The sequence below is a fragment of the Grammomys surdaster genome, unplaced genomic scaffold, assembly GCF_004785775.1.
Source record: "Grammomys surdaster isolate TR1022 unplaced genomic scaffold, NIH_TR_1.0 63, whole genome shotgun sequence".
NCBI lineage: Eukaryota > Metazoa > Chordata > Mammalia > Rodentia > Muridae > Grammomys > Grammomys surdaster.
In genome coordinates this window covers 4,977,323-4,994,148 of record NW_021604565.1, presented here as the reverse complement: position 1 = coordinate 4,994,148, position 16,826 = coordinate 4,977,323, and the positions used below count along the sequence as shown (strand labels likewise).

The 16,826-nt window shown below is 39.6% G+C and overlaps 1 protein-coding gene across 2 annotated transcripts in view; it reads left to right on the top strand.

The window, feature by feature from the left end:
• Zbtb10 (zinc finger and BTB domain containing 10) overlaps positions 1-4,812 on the top strand; it is a 31,384-nt gene extending 26,572 nt beyond the window's left edge. For both annotated transcript variants that reach the window (XM_028766203.1, XM_028766193.1), the window contains one exon: positions 183-4,812. In XM_028766203.1, coding sequence (XP_028622036.1) covers positions 183-479 — 297 coding nt within the window. In that variant the 3' untranslated portion in view covers positions 480-4,812. The remainder of the gene's footprint in view (positions 1-182) is intronic.
• The last annotated feature ends 12,014 nt before the right edge of the window (positions 4,813-16,826 follow it).

The following is a 16,826-nucleotide window of genomic DNA, read 5'->3' as shown; positions in this document are numbered from 1 at the left end:
TTACTTGCAAGTTTAAGGAAAGATGCTAAACTGCTTTAAGCAGGAATTATTTTTGAGCTGATATTGTAATTCATTTAAAAATATTAACTGTCCATTCATTGATAGTTGTATGGCTTAGTTTGAATGGCTCAAATGTGTTTACCTGTACTGTTCTTATATTGAATTTTTCCTCTTTCAATTAGGTGCATAAAAAGGATAAAAAATACAAATGCATGGTGTGTAAGGAGATCTTCATGTTAGCAGCCAGTGTTGGAATAAAGCATGGATCTCGACGCTACGGAGTATGTATGGACTGTGTAGATAAATCACAGCCAGGAGGGCAAGAAGGTGTAGATCAGGGACAAGGTACAGAGTTCCCTCGCGATGAATTTGAGGAACATGAAGCCGGTGAGCCGGATGAAGAGATGGCTGAGGACAGACAGGATCAGAGCCATGCACCTCGATGGGATGCGTCAGGAGGCCTCTATGTCTCTGGATGATGAGCTGACCTGCTATATATATTCCTCAAGAATGCTGCATTGGACATACTATGAATCGACAATTGGGATTGTTGAACTTGAAGGCTTGCAAAATATGGTACATGCTGGATGGTAGTTACGTTGCTGTGAAAAACTGTAGGGTTAAAGCCTTATAGCAAAAAATTTTTATATTTGCACAGGACTATACAGCAAGCAACCATGTGGTTGGATACATGGAGTCCTCACATATTTCAGTCAGTTGTCAAAGTAAAATATTTTTTATTTATAGGATATACAGTTAACTATTTGGGTTGTATGAGAATATAGTACTTGTCCTTTATAGAGCTTGCTTACATTCATGTGCCACTTTAACATGGATGAAGAAAATCCATTTATGGAAGTACAGTGACAGTTGACCCAATCACTCTGTCAATCAAACCACTCAGGCTAGTTTGTACTAGTAGAGTTTTGTTTCTATTTTTATTTTATTAATTTTATTTTTTTTAATACAGATTTTCAGTGAGGGGCTTTTTGAACCCCATTGGTTCTATTTTCTTGTTTGTTTTTTTTTCCATTTTATTTGCTTCATAACTTAAACCAAGTCTCTTCTAGTCTTAGATGTTATTTCTTAATTTTGTGCTGATAGGCATGTTTGTAAGAGCTGGAGAGGTAATTTATTGGAATGAACTAACTGACTCCCCATCCTCCCTCCCCTTTTTTTGACGTGAATTTTACTACTTCACAAATGAAGAATGATGTTACGAAGTTACCATGGTGAAGCTGACAGATACCACTAAAATGATTATGACTTACAAGTAACTTTCTCCTGCTGCTCTGATCTGATAAATGGTTACTATATGATGTTTTCTGACATGGGTTTTGGGTTTGGGTATCTGTTACTTTGGCACTATTCTTGTTTGCCTCTTATATTTTTGCCAGTGTGCTATACCTCAGCCTTATTTGAAATACAGAGTCTAATTTGAAGAATAGTCATAGAAAAATACGTAAAATGATTTGTTTTATAATTCATCCTCCATGTCCAGTTTGGCTAGCTTGTTATGCAATATAAGTGAAATATCAGGTTTTTTTTTTCTCCTGTGCCCTTTTTTATCATTAAAATGAACACAAAATGTGCATTCTCTTTTGTTTCATACTTACCGGGATATTGAGTGTTTTTAAATTGTGGCTGATAATATATTTTTCCATTCCAAGTCACCACACCTTGATGAAATCTTAATAATCTCCATGATTCAACATACAAAAATACTACAAGTAAAATATTGAGAGCTTTTATTGTTGCATTATCTAAACTCTTCAGGAGTCAGAGTTATTCATGCAGTTTAAACTCTTAGGTTTATGTAGCCAGATGACCAAGACAGCATATCAGGAGCATATTTATATGTATAAAAAAATGGAGAGACGTCATATTTTCAACTTTCTTTTAAATAGAAATTGAGTATATTTTCCTATTTTATATCAAGTATCTAAATTATGACAGTTGTGTGGAAGAAGCCACAGAGCTGCTTTGACAGACACAAATCTTTTTGGTGCTCCATCTGGTCAAAGTTGAAAAGTTGATTTTCTTTTTAAAGAGACAAGCTTCGTCATTTGCCTCTGATTTCAGTAGAATAATGGTTTGATATTGGACAGTGACTTTCTGCGTGGATAAATTAGAGATGAATTACTCGTGTTATGTGGTGAGACCCACCCACTGCCCTCTGAACTGTATGTAGTCTCTGCATTTCTTGGGAGGATGGCAGAAGAGTTTCATTTTGATTTTTTTGAAATGAAGGGTACACCTTATTCTCTGTGTTTGAAACAAATGAGTAAAATGTAATTCTAGTAAAGTCCAAAGTAGACATAGTTGGGCAGAGATATTATGAATGAAAAAGTATTTTAAAGGTAAAATGTTCTGCTTTGTGAATATGTAAGTATAGTATGAAGAGTTCTTTCATCCCATCTATCCCCTTCCTTTAAAATAAACCATAGTTTACAATTGGTAGATCTGTCTATATATAAATATATATTAAAGAGCAAATATATATATTTAAAAAGATCACCTAAATCTGCTTTATTAGACAGTAGTTCACTTATTGCATAGAAACTGGACTTGGCTTTACATTCTTAATGTACTTTATTTTACTCGAGATATGACCTTATCTTGAAACAATTTCCTTTATTACTTAAATCATTTATGTATATCTGGTAAATTATGACCAAATTTTTGTTAGATTGCGTACAGTAAATTGAAATACACATTTGGTACAGGATTGTTGTGCTTTTGTTTGGTTTTAGTTGGAAACAGGTTTAATGTAGATGGCTTATTATTGTTAATTTAAAATATTCTATAATTGTCCATTGCCTTTTATGTCGTGTTGTGACAGATTTGGCTATATTTTTAGTCATCTGAAATATACTTTAAAAAGTTTGTTTTTAGGTAATCCAAAGGAAAAAATGTTTATACTCTTGAATATATATTTGCCTCAGCCTATATAAAAGTTTCTTTGACGTGAACACTTTACCAGAAACAGAGCTGACAGACTTTTCTACTGCTGACTGCCTAAGTTATTTTGTTTCACGGTCTTCAGGGATTGCCTTTGCCCTTTGAGACCTTTTTTTAAAAATAGTTTTAGTACTATACTACTGGACGTTTCTATTTTTTTAAGTATATTCCTTTTTCTGACAATACAACTTCAGGAAGTTGATAAATCTCTAAGAACTTTTGGTCTCAGAAAGGTAATGGATTGAATACTCAGAATTTTGTCTGAAAGTCTGGCAGAGTTATGTTGTACATTTGGTGAAGTTTTTCATGTAATTTATATTTTAAATAAAATATTTTTAGAGTTTTTAATTTTAATGAAGGGGAAGAACATACACTTTCATATTCCACAGTGGTAATACTATGTCATAAATTCAGATCATGTGTTATTCTCCCAGTCAGTTTCTTCCATATGGTCCCTCATTTGTCAAGGTTCTTGACTCTCATTTTTTCTTTATTAGACACTTTGCTAAATTTTAGCACCCTAGTGATCAAGAGCTTGGGGTGTGTGTGCGTGTGTGTGTGCGTGTGTGTGTGTGTGTGTGTGTGTGTGTGTGTGTGTGTGTGGTACTGGAAGAGGAAACTGGACAATAACAAGTAGCTCTGAATTTTGGGGCAAAAAGTACTATTTGGCTTAAGTAAAGCCATCCTAATAAAGAGTGAGTAAATTCATTGCAGTTCATAGAATACTCAAGCACAGTAAGTACGCATCATACTTACTTATTAGTAAGTGCATATTAGCTGTTCAATAATAAATGTGAACCAAGAGAAAAAAGTAAAAGCTGGTAGGGAGAAATGAGGGAAGTGGAGGGAGGGCCTGAGGAATGAAGTCTGGCAGGAAGCAAGGTCTGAGGACTCGCTTTGTGATTGGAGTGTTCTCTGACCATGGCATAAGAGGTTCGTCCTTCGGTTTATGACCCGGAAACTCCCACTTTTTGGTATGCCCACTCTTTTGTGTTGTTTGCCTTATTTTATCTAACCTATAAGGTAGGTGCTATTCTATTTTACAAATAAGAAAAGGCTCAGAGAAACTCAGATACTTGCCTAAATCACCATGGCTTTTTTAGAGCAGGGGTTAATCAGGTCTGGTTCTATTGATGCCACATAAAACTGGCTATGTTAGGAATTTTGTTTTCTTCTGGGAGTTGCTTTTGTCACTTTGACTTATTAAACACACCTCACTGTAGTCCTTTGTGAGTGGGCTGATATTTTCACTTTTTAAAAGGATGGTTTTTTAATATGAAGAACTATATATATAAGCCCCAGCTTGTGTGCTGTTCAGTCACCCGGATCCTTAAGCTTAACTATGGTACCTAATCTACAGTTAGAACTAACAGGTGTTTTCTTAGTTTAGGATTTAAAGTAGAATTATTTATTTTGTTTCTTCTTTACCTGCTGTATTCCAGTCTTCAAGTGAAGTTGAACAAGGTAGTTTAAAACATGTTAGGGATAAGCACACTTTGAAAGATGTTTTCTCACCCTGAATTTTAGGGCACTGGGCACTAAATTTGGAATACACTAGCTATTGAGAACAAAATTTGGGGTTTAAGAAAGGGATGATTGAAGCCATTATGATACGGGAGAAACAGCATCTTAAACACTGTAAACAGAACTCTTCTGCCTGCTGTTTGTAAAAGCTCTCTGGCAAGATCTTTTACAAAGACCAATTTTCTTTTTTAAATGTAATTTACCTACCTACTATTTAAATGTCCTGAGACATGTATGTAAACCTCCAAAACCTTTGTTTGTCTGTGTATTTAGAAAATACACAAGAATCTTTATCAAACTTAAAATATAAACTTGTGAGCACTAAACTGCTTCTGGCTTTGTGAATTTTATTGATATTTAATTCTGATTTATTTGCAGGTATGCTAGTTTAGACTCATTGGAAATACCTTTGTAAATTTAGACACTCAAATTCCTTTGTTTACAAGACTGAATTGTAGAGGAGGTTTTTCTGTTTGTTTGGGTTTTGGTTTTTGATCTGGAAGTACAAAATAAGTAAAGCCAGTCCTCTCTGCAGGAATTCTTTCACTCACAGATAGCAGTGACTTGTACTCATTATACCTTTAGAATTTTTATAGGATTTAAGAAACATCCAAAAGTTCCCTGAAATCACACTTAGGAGTTCTCTGGGAAATGGGGTTGGGACTCCAGCACTCTCTCATAGGCTGTATATTAGATCATCAGTTTGTAAGCAAGTAAATACATAAGTTACACGCTTCAAGCCTTTGAAAACTTACTTAGCGTGCACACAGCAGTTTAAGTTGCCTGCTTACCTCTGTTGGATGGACCTCACTTGCTGTGTCCACAGGCTAACCTGAATTCCAGGATTATCAGTGTCATCCACTGCACCCAGCTTTGTGAGTTACCAATAGAACAGAGGTTGGTGATGGGCCAGGGAAGGTGGGGTTGGGGTGACAGGAAGGCACGGTGCATATGTTAATGGTGAACCATTGGGTGTGGAATTAGGATGTCTTTAGTGTGGTTTCAAGAGGGAATGGTTAGGAACACTTGAAGATTAAAAAGCAGTTTTGAATTTTTCAAAGTAAAATGGGGGTGGAGCAGTTCCACTACTGAATGTTCTGGATGTGTAAAAGATTGACAGCCACCCTGGCTAAAGCCATGTTAGCCAAATAGCTTTGTTTCGCAGTGAGTCTCACTACTTTTTAGAGAGTTGGGACCATGATAGGTTGCCATCTTTATCTCCTTGCTTAGTACATGAAGTAAAATTGATAAAGTTTTGTACTATGTGGGTGCATTTAAATATTTATTTAAAGAAAGCCTGTTTTAACACTAACAGGCAATTTAGAAGTCAAGTTTAGCTTTATGGAAAATGCTGTGTGCGCTTTTCCCTACAAATCACTGTCATAGTGGGAGCTGGCAAAAAAAAAATTACTGGAATTATGACAAAATGGTTTTAGGACTGAGCTTAGTATGGTGGCTCACTTTAATCACAGACTCCCTGGAGGCAGAAACCATAAGATCTCTGTAAAGTTGAGGCCAGCCTGTTCAAAATACTAGCCAAGACTACACAGAGAGCATGTCTCAAAAAACCCAAAGAATTCTTTAGTTTTAGAGATTATCATGCTAAATGTTAGTAAATGCTAGAGTTATTGAAATGAACTGGAGGAAGTCTAAAGCAAACAAGGAGGCTCCAAGCTGGCCACATGAGTCCTCCTGTAACCCTTGCACACAAGGTAGAGCTTGCCTGAGCTCAAAGCAACAGTGGCTCCTAACAGCAAGCTGTCTCCTCCTTCTTACCACCTGGATATATAGTTCAGTTTCCTTCTTACCACCTGGATATATAGTTCAGATATATAGGTCAGTCTTAAAATTTGACAATAAAAAAAGTTATTTTCAGTTTAATTAGGTATCTGCTAGATCTTAGTGAGGGACAGAAGAGAGTGACTTCCTGGCACACTCACAGCCGTTAGAGGACAATAAGACAGTTTCAAGACAAGTGGGACCAGAGAGCTTATTGCAGTGTGTCAGTTTCAGAGCCCTGCACTCCCAACGCTTCATTTCAGTTTGTCTCAAACTTGTTCCATTGGAGGTGTCACCACCTGTGAAGTATGGTGACCCCTTGAGCCTCAGGGGCCCAATTCCAGAACACCGTGACTGGCCAGACTTAAAGATGACTTATATTTACACACTGTCTTCAACAGAGTGCTTCAAAGGATTAACTGTTTGCTACAGAAGCATCTGACCAGGTATTCTAGTTGCAAGGTTTTTTGTACTTAAGAGGCATATTGGATCTTGTCATTTATGTTTTGTCATGAGAGTTGTAACATGAATGTTAACACAGAGCTTAGTCCCCCTGTCAGTTTGTCCCAGTGTTTTTTAAATTTGTGTACCAGCATAGATGTGGTCCATATGAAAGTTAAGCCATGAAAGACTAACTTAGTGGGGTCAGTTCTTTCTGCTTTTATGTAGGTTCCAGGGGTTAAAAAGACCTTTATTCACTAGCTTAACTCAGCAATGTTTCTGATGCAAGATCTTTAGCTGCAGCTAGCCCAGAGTTTGCTGTAGAGCTCAGGTGGACTGAGTTCACAGTGATCTTCCATGTTAGGATTACATACATGCGCCACCATACTCTGTGCTTTTGTACCCCTTAATAATCAAATATTTGATCAGTTCTAATCATCTTGATGTGTGCAGCCATAGAAGTCGGTGTAAGAACAAGCAGACTTGTTTTAAAGAAACAGATACTAATTCTTTGGCATGAGACCACTCCAGTTAGCAGCATAGACACAGCCTTAAACAATGAGCAGCGAGATGCATTCTAATGCTGACCAGCCTAACCTCCAGGCCACATTTGTACACTGAAAAGTGTCATACCTTCGTACCCCCCACCCCAGTGACTTCTTTCCTTTCTAGGGCTGGAAGTCTGTAGTGGGAAAGGGTAGCACCATGAGCTAACAAACATATGACCCCTACTATCACAACGCTGATTAAGTGGGAATACCTTACTAGGGAAGTAATGGTGTCGTGCTCTGATGTCCAATGTGTTTCCCTGTCTTGACACTCTGTTCCCAAGAAAGAAATCACAAATACATCCACTTCAGAAATTCAGAACTTAAGACTTTTACTTGCTGATTAAAAACAGAGACCTTTCTAATGCACATGGTCTTGTCGCAGCCTGTCTAATAGCTCTTTAGCACAGAATCTTAGTATAGGCTGGCCTGGAACTCCCTATGTCGTTCAGACTGTCTGAGAACTGGAAGCAATCCCTCTGCCTCTGCCTTCTGAATACTAGAATTACAAATGTGAGTCAATACACCCTTCTAAAAAAGTACATATGTGGGTGTGGGTGTGTAGAACCTAGAAGTATCTTCCATCACTTGACCTTTCCTTTCGAGACATCTCTTGCTAAATGTGGCTACTCTGTTGTTGGCCAGCAAAAGCTCCAGAAATCTGTCTTCACCTCCCTGGTGCTGGGGTGCCGGTAAACCCAGCTTCTTAGTGGATGGCAGGGTCTGGACGTGCAAACATTTCTACCAACAGCCTTTATTTTTAGGTCCAGCTGTGATTGAGTACTGTACTGCTGACATTCATATCAGGTTCTCATTAAAACTATTCGTATAAGTGCTGTTACTTCTTTATAGCTTGAGAGCATAAGATTGTGAGTCAAAGTATGTGACCTGCAAACAAACACTGAATGAATAAATTTCCAACACTTAATACTATGAAATTGAATCAGACGTCTGTTTCCAGATGTATTGATTTCCCATTGTAAGGCCACACCAAGGACTCGCATTCTGTTGAAGTGTCAATAAATACATGCTAATTTTTTTAAAAACTGAGACAGGATCTTACATATTTTCCATTTAAAACACATTTTAAAATTGTGCTGGTACATGCCAGTAAACCAGCATAAGCCGGTAGAGGTAGAAGGATCTGGAGTTCCAAATGATGAACGCATAATGAGTTCAGGACCAGCCTGGATTATACAAGACCCAGTTTGGAAAACACTAACACTAAAACTGTCTCACAAATTTCTCTTCATATTAATATTAAATTTAAGGACTACACTCTTGTTTCTTTTCAGATTTTCAGATTGAAATTTAGGGGATATGGATATAGCTCACTAAGGATTACTGGCCAAGCTTGTGCAGGCCCTGGGTTCAACACCCACAATTTCCATGAGTTTGCTTCTAAAGGATATAAAGTTCTGTTGCTGGGGCTACACTGGCCTAGTACTGGCTGCTTTTCCATAGGAGCCGGGGTCAATTCCCAGCACCCACATGGCAGTTCTCAACTGTAACTCCTGTCCCAGGGCATCCGACACATAGACATGTTACATGCAGGCAAACCACTAACGTACATTTTAAAAAGAGAAAAGTTTTGGTGCTCTTCCATCCAATGAGACTTCTATCTAGCAGGAGTGTCTATAATCAGGAAAGCCGTGGTAGAATCCTGCTGGGAACATGGTCACTGGATAATGACTGAGGTGGTTATGGGTATCATATACTGCTCAATGCATCACTGCCTAGATTCTGGTGTCAGCAGTTAAATGAAATTATCCCTGAAAAAGGTTCTAGAAGCTAACCGCCACGCTCATCCAGTCAGCATTACAGAGGGAGCATTACTAATGGCAGCATCCATTAACACTCCTTTATTTGACCCCATAGAATTGGCCATTCCATCTTGGTTCTAACAGTGCATACCTGTAATCCCAGCTGTTTCCAAGAGAGGCAGAAGGACCCAGTGTGAGGAGTTTGAAGCCAGCCTGGGCTACATAGACCAGACATACATAGACAAAGCGGAACAAACAATGGAGAGCCTTGCTGTTCTTTCCTGTAGTGTTCTTTTTCAGTTCTAGTGACCACAGTGGTTGATCTTTGACTTCTCCCTGACCTCTCTCCAGAGCTCCTAAGTATTTAGACGACACCACATAATGTCATTTGGTGTGCACAGGGTCCTGGGGTGTAGTCCTCATTTAGGTAATAGTTCCTTAGTTTCTACTGGACATTCTCAAAGGTCTTTAGCTTTGTTTGACCCCATTACAGTGAACTGATAATTACATGGCAAAGCCACTTAGAAAAATTAACCACTTTTGACTGGAGAATGTGTCTCAGTTGCTGGAATGCTTGCCTGGCATGCTCAGAGCCCTAGCTTTGATTTCCTACACCAGGTAAACCCAAGCATGGCTATAATCCCGGCGCTGAAACTGGAGGCAGGAGGGCCTACAGTTCAAAGGGCTGTGTAGCAAGGTGAAAGCCACCCTGTGTGTACCCAGCTGAATTCTCTTGCAACTGTAACAGGACGAACATTTCATGAGTGCCTCACACCATGTCATTTTAGCTGAGAATCTTCAGTAATTCTTCCTTGAACTAAGTTGAATAGAAATCAACTTCTTGGAACTCCCACCCAGTAACCCTTCTTCCCGTCTCCAGAAGCCTCTGTTGGACAAGGTGCTTCCTCACATGTTTGACAATGGAATCAGGAAGGAAGGGAGGAAGGGGTATAATGGATTTGAGGCTTGCTTAGTGCCTTAGCAGTTCATTGAACCTAGGAAAGAGTCCTCTTTCTGTGTGAGAACCCCGTGCCTGCCTGTTCTTGTAATGATTTAGGCTTCACTTTGAGTCTAAGAATTGAATAGTTAATATGAAAGATTAGTGCAACCAAGAACAGGGAAGAAAAGCACCTGGAATGAGTTTTTGTAAAACAGCCTGTTAACTTGATATCTATGGTTGGCTCTTGGAGAAGCCAACTTAATCTCATGTTAATTTGCAACTTGGAATCAGAATGTATATGTGCTTTAAGAATTTCATAATTTGGTTTAATACAGCATAGTTTTAATACATATTTAACTACTAAATTCCTTTCAGAAGATATATTGCAGAAGATAAGAGGCTTTCTTTAATTGCATTTCAGATCAGTTTCTAAAAGAAATGAGAAATATTTTTATTTTTCTTATTAAATTCTTATGAAACCAAATCTCAAAGTCTCAAGCCTTTTTCTTTCATTCTTTTTTCTCTTTACTTTTTTTCCCTTTTCTTTCAGTTGTTTGTTTGTTTTTGCTTTTGTTTTTCCTTTATTTTGAGACAGGTTGTCCTATGTCACTATTCCTGACTGTCCTGGAACTCACTACACAGACCAAGCTGATGTCAAACTCCGAGATCTGCCTGCCTCTGCCTTCCAAGCACGGGTAGTAAAGCCATCATGCCTGGGTCTCAAGCCGTTTCTCATTGTGCTGCATTTCCTCTTTTTATAAAGTGTATGCACGTGCGCGCAGACACACACACACACACGTGTATGTTACAGTTACACGTGTTCATCCCGTTACAGTTGCAAGAGAATTCACACACATGTGTATGTGTGTGTATGTGATGAATACATATGCATGACAGGATGCCTGTAAGCACCTGTTGCATATGGCATCAGTGTTCTGCTCTGTCACTTTCCACCCTATTCTCTTGAGACAAGGTCTCTCCCCAAACCTAGACCAAGGCCTCCAGGCAGCAATGCTGTCCCTACACCCAGCACTGCTGGGATTACAGATACAAAGACCCATGCCTGGCCTTTTATGCAGGTATTGAGGGTTTTAAACATAGGATCTTTTGTTTCCACAGCAAGAATTCATCCAGATGGCATGTTCCCAGCCTTGTTTTATTTTTTGAGGTCTCGTAAATCTTAGGTTTGTCTTGAACTTGCTATATAGTTGAAGAACTGCTAATTTTATACTTATTTTGAAAAAGATGTCAGTATAGACCATTCATGTCTGTCTGGAGGGAGAATGGCAGCAGGCCTGTTTCTATAGCCAGTCCTAATAGCATATTTCTAAATTTCTACCTTCAAAAATATGAGTCAAGTTGAGTTTGGTGGCACATATCTGAAACCCCAGCACTTGGGAATCCTGAGGCAGTAGAACCTTAAGTCTAAGGCCATCCTTGGCTACATGGGGAGAACCTGGAGAGAGAGAGAGAGAAAGAGAGAAGGAAATCCCATGGTAATAGTTTCCCCAAATGTACTTCCCAAGGTGTATTGTACACCATTTGAAAGAGACTACCTATCTTCTGAAGAACAGCAGGTAGATCATAATTCAAGGCAGTGTACCGTATAGACCATGACATGTTTTCAAGGCACAGACCAAGAAGATTTTGTACTTTTCCACCACCTGGCCCCTCTTACCCCCTCCCCTTGTAAAACATGCTATAAAAAAGCATTTCATGTTCAAAAAAAAAGAAGAAATTTTAAATAAATAAATAAATAAATAATTCTGCTTATGACAAAAAAAAAAAAAGAAAAAAAAAAAGAAAGCGACTACCACAGACTTCATCTTTCTCTTGTCAAAGAATCTAAGACTAGGAGAAAATCCAGGGCAATCCAAAGCAGCTGCGGCCCATGCAGACAGGTGAGGGCTGCCTTGCCATTTTCAGTGGTTTATGACTGTAAGAGAACAGGGTTGTACTCAGGCCTTTACGACTCACTGAGACAGCAGTGGAGTTTAAGGTTCTGTGTGCTTTTCTCCAGTTCCTGGCACTCCCTGTTTTCAAGTTCTATGTAAGCCATTTCTTCAGAATGTGGTTGCTTTTTGTTTGCTTTCTTTATGGCCGAAATGGATTCAGCCTACACTTCAGCATGCTGGACAGGCAGTGTGGACAGAGCCTTGTATCAGTATCATGACTGTAGACCTCAAAATGGCTGTTGGGGCAAAATGAGCACAAATTATGTAAGCAAGCAGAAAATAAATAAATATGGTGAAGCTAACTTATCACTGAGAACATCGGCTTCCTACGGACATACTGAAAGTAACAAAGAAAATCAGGTTTTATGTTTCAAGTACATATACATACATACATACATACATACATACATACATACATACATACGGCCATTTAGTAATATTCTGCCTGTTAAGAAAGCCTTTGTAAGGGGGCTGGAGAGATGGCTCAGCGGTTAAGAGCACCAACTGCTCTTCCAGAGGTCCTGAGTTCAATTCCCAGCAACCACATGGAGGCTCACAACCATCTGTAATGGGATCTGATACCTTCTTCTGGTGTGTCTGAGACAGCTACAGTGTACTCATATAAATAAATAAATCTTAGAAAGAAAGAAAGAAAGAAAGAAAGAAAGAAAGAAAGAAAGAAAGAAAGAAAGAAAGAAAGAAAAAGAAAGAAAGCCTTTGTAAGCTCCTGGAACTCAGTACTAGCCTAGGATATACTCAGCCTCACAGAAGTCTTGCCTTAGTCTCATGAGTATGTGATTAACAGGATTGGGTCATAGTACCCAGTTGCTATCCTGATTGTGTGTGTGTGTGTGTGTGTGTGTGTGTCTGGGGTACTGGGGATCAAACACAGAGCCTTGTGCAGGCTAAGACAGCTCTTAATACCCCGATTTCTTTTCCTACCACTACCACTACTATTCACTATTAATAACACTGAGTCTACTTTTACTAGCCTTGTAGCCGTCCCTCCCTGAGTCTTTTACTCATTCATTACTGTGTATGGTTGCATTTTCATGGGCCAGGGACTTGTGTGGAGGTCAGCTCTCTCCACCTTCATGTGGGTTTCAGGGCCCAGAGCTCATGTTGATAGTCATGTGGAGCCAGTACTTCACCTGCTGAGGCATCTCACTGTCCAACCAACTCTCGAGGGTAAGATTCAGGCACTTCCATGGGAGGGCACGGAGAACAAGACACTTAGTAACTCGAATCATCTTGATCCTGAGGTGTCCTATACATGCTGACTGACATCACCAAGCTGGGTTACAGCATGTGGTCGAGAAGTTATGGGGCATTTTCTTTTCTTAGGGGTTTGAGACCAGCTGGATCCTATGTTTCGTTCTTCACATACACTGATAAAAGGCTTTGGCTGGGGGAACTTTCTTGGGTGGCCCTGAAGAGCAAGCTATCTCTTGGCTGCTAGTAATCTTACCTGATGAGCCATCTCTCTAGCATTTGGCATTTTAAGATACCCAAACAAGATTTATCAGTTTTAGTTTTTTGACCACAAGCACAGCGAGAAAAGCTTAATTTTATATAAAAGAAAAAATTAAAGCAACTGAAACTAAAAAGTAACCTACAGTATAACTGAGGGTTATCATTGGCAATGTTGAGGTATTTCTCCCAGGGAGTGACATGTGGCACGTGTTTAAGGTTCTTATAGTTCAGGGATGAAGGCTACCCAAAGATTTCTAAGAAAGTAATAGTTTCCTGACTATGTCTCTCTCATTCACTGGAAGACAGTATGTGGAAATCTGTTGAGGCACACTCTGAAAAGAAGATTCAAACACAGAAGTTCTGACTTGTAAATGTTATCTGAGAGGTATCTAAATAAGCCACAGTTAGAAATGAGCTGGCTTTACCTGTGCTGAGCAGGTCTATTTTTTGGTGACTAATTGAGGAATGTTTTCTTTCATTGTTGGGATTATGAGAATACTGTTGCTAACAATTGTATTTCTTTAGCCCTAACAGAAACATTTTATTTTCCATCAGTAAATATTGATCTAAATTTATATGTATGTACATTGTCTTTTACAGTGTCTATACAAATAATTTTTGTAAGTACTCTACATAAGGTATTTATAATGACTCTTGTTTGAATAGGATCTCATGCGTAGCCATGGCTAGCCTGGAAATGTGGGCAGTCCTCTTGTCTCTATAGTGCCAGCATTTCCAGCAGAGATACCCACCCTGGTGCTCTGGAGGTTTTAGTTTTGGGAGGGAGTGTTTCGTTTGGTCTTGGTTTTGTTTTTAAGACAGCGTCTCATATATCTCAGACAGACTTCTAACTAGTGGAAGATGACCTTAAACTCTCCAGCCTCCTGGTTACCACCCCCTAAGCTCCGGGAATTACAGACCTGGGCCAGCACACCTGAAGGGTTAAAGTTTATACATTGTTTCAGCATCTTTTCCTTCTTTGTATTCAATCATGGCATATATTCCAAACATGTTCTGTTCTGCGTTTAGACTTCCTACTTTAGCTGTCTAGCTATCTCTTGGAATTGGTCATTGGTGGTTATTTGTTTGTTCAATGATTATATGAGAGAGACAGGGTCTCACTGTGTAGCTTTGGCTTACATCCACTTTGTAAACCAGGCTGGCCTGGAACCCTCAGAGACTCACCTGTCTCTGCATCCCACCCAACCCCCACCCCCTTTTTTTAGTACATCTAGTCTGGCTTGGATATAAAGGCATAGTTAAGGATCTCCCAGATTCTCAAGTGAACTTAAGGTGAACTTTAATTTACACTTACCTCGCTGCTTACATTTTATTCTAGTGTTTGCCTGATCTTCTAGGCACAACCTCTTGTTGGCACATTTTCTCAGCCTTAGTCTCTGCTGGCTCGCCCTGACCCCGAGCTTCTCATTCAAGCAAAACTGGCTAACAGACACAGAGCAAATCTGAAAAGAAGAGCGTTGTTTCTACTCTACATAGTCTTCCATGGGGATTTTCAAGCTGCTCTGGGGTCTAAGTGCTTCTTTGAAGATGCCTGTGGGCTCTCTGACCGTGGGGCTAGCTGGAGCCAAGCGGGTGGGGCCTGGGCCTCCAGCCAAGCCTTAGCTATGACTGCCTTGCTTTTATCTCCGTTTGCTCTCTCTCTCTCTCTCTCTCTCTCTCTCTCTCTCTCTCTCTCTCTCTCTCTCTCTCTCTCTCTCTCTCTCTCTCTCTCTCTCTTTCCGTTCTTCTTTTCTTTTTTTGTAAGCTAGGCATGGTGACCACAATCCCTGTGCCTGGCAAGAAGGTTGCTGTGAGTTCGAGGCCACGCTGAGCTCTGTAGCTCAAAAACCAAATCGCTAACTTAAGAGCACTGGGTGTGCAATATATTAACAAGAATGATATTTCGGTGGCCTTGTGGTCATGCTCCAGCCCCTACTTTCCATATTTTTGAGCTGTTTGTTTTGTTTACTTTTTTTTGAGACAGTTTCTCTGTGTAGCCCTGGCGGTCCTGGAACCTACTCTGTAGACCAGGCTGGTCTTGAACTCAGAAATCCACCTTCCTCTAACCTCCTCAGTGCTGGGATTAAAGGCATGCACCACCTCCACCTGAATGAAGTTTAATTCTTAAAAGATTCAATAAGGTGAAGTAATTCTTCTATTCCCGTTTTACAAATGACCATTGATGCTAGACTTAAAATCAATTCAATAACTTGCACAAGAGGTTTGGGATTTGAATCTGTGATTGTCAATTGACATCAGGTGCATCCCTTACCCGAGGCAGGCCAGGCTCGGATCAGCGGCACAGCGTAAGGCTTGGAACAGGGTGCTGTGGAGCACATGCGCAGTCTGCTGGTATTGACCTGAAGATGAAGTCTGTGTATCTCAGACTCTAAGTAACACACCTGTGGTCCTGTTCCTCTCATTAGGAAGTGTCACCTATGTAATCAAGTGCTGGGTTCAGAAACCACCAACCCCACAACTGAATCTTCCATGTAGCTTTTCCTAGTAATGTTATTTGTTGTCCACAAAATAAAACTCTCTAAATGTATCATCATTCTGACAACCCTTAAATCTAGGAGTTTTATTTTTATATTTCTATATTTGGTTTTTTGTTGTTGTTGTTTTTTGGTTTTTGTTTATTTTTTCGAGACAGGGTTTCTCTGTGTAGTCCTGGCTGTCCTGGAACTCACTCTGTAGACCAGGCTGGCCTCGAACTCAGAAATCCACCTGCCTCTGCCTCCCAAGTGCTGGGATTAAAGGCATGCACCACCACCGCCCAGCATATTTCTATATTTGTAACATATACATTTATATGCTGGTTGCTGAAAATACCTTAGTGAGTCCGGAGAATAGTTGTTTTGCAAGCTTTGTATCTGGTGGAATAAAGATCTAAATATCTATTTATGCTAACATGTAATATATCAGCTGATATGTAATATACATAATATGTAATATACATAATATGTAGTATATGTAATATATATGCCGACACCTAGTATTTCAGACAGGGTGGGGAGGTGGAAGGACATGGCAGGAATAGCAGAGAACTTCCGTTTCCGTAAACCAGTCAGAGTCCGTCATCCAGACTTTAATGGTCAGACTGACCTTCATAGTTTCCAGTACCAGGATTCTGTGTCCAGGAATGGCAGAACCATGGGGTATGGTAAATGCTCAAATATTTCAGAAAGGAACACACCCAACCCCCAGCTGGTTTTCAGCTGCTCTAGCCAGTAGTTCCTGGGCTGTGCCCATCTTTTCCAGGGAAAACTGGGTCCAATGAAAGGTTTTCCTGTTAGGTGCAAGACTTTACATGACTCATGGCAGTCACTGCTCCAGAGACTCAGGGAGCCTACGGCTGTATTTAGGAATTTGCTGTGAAATTGCCTGTCAGTTCTACCCAATATTTCCAATCTAATATATATGGAGTGCTAGAAAGTAGTTT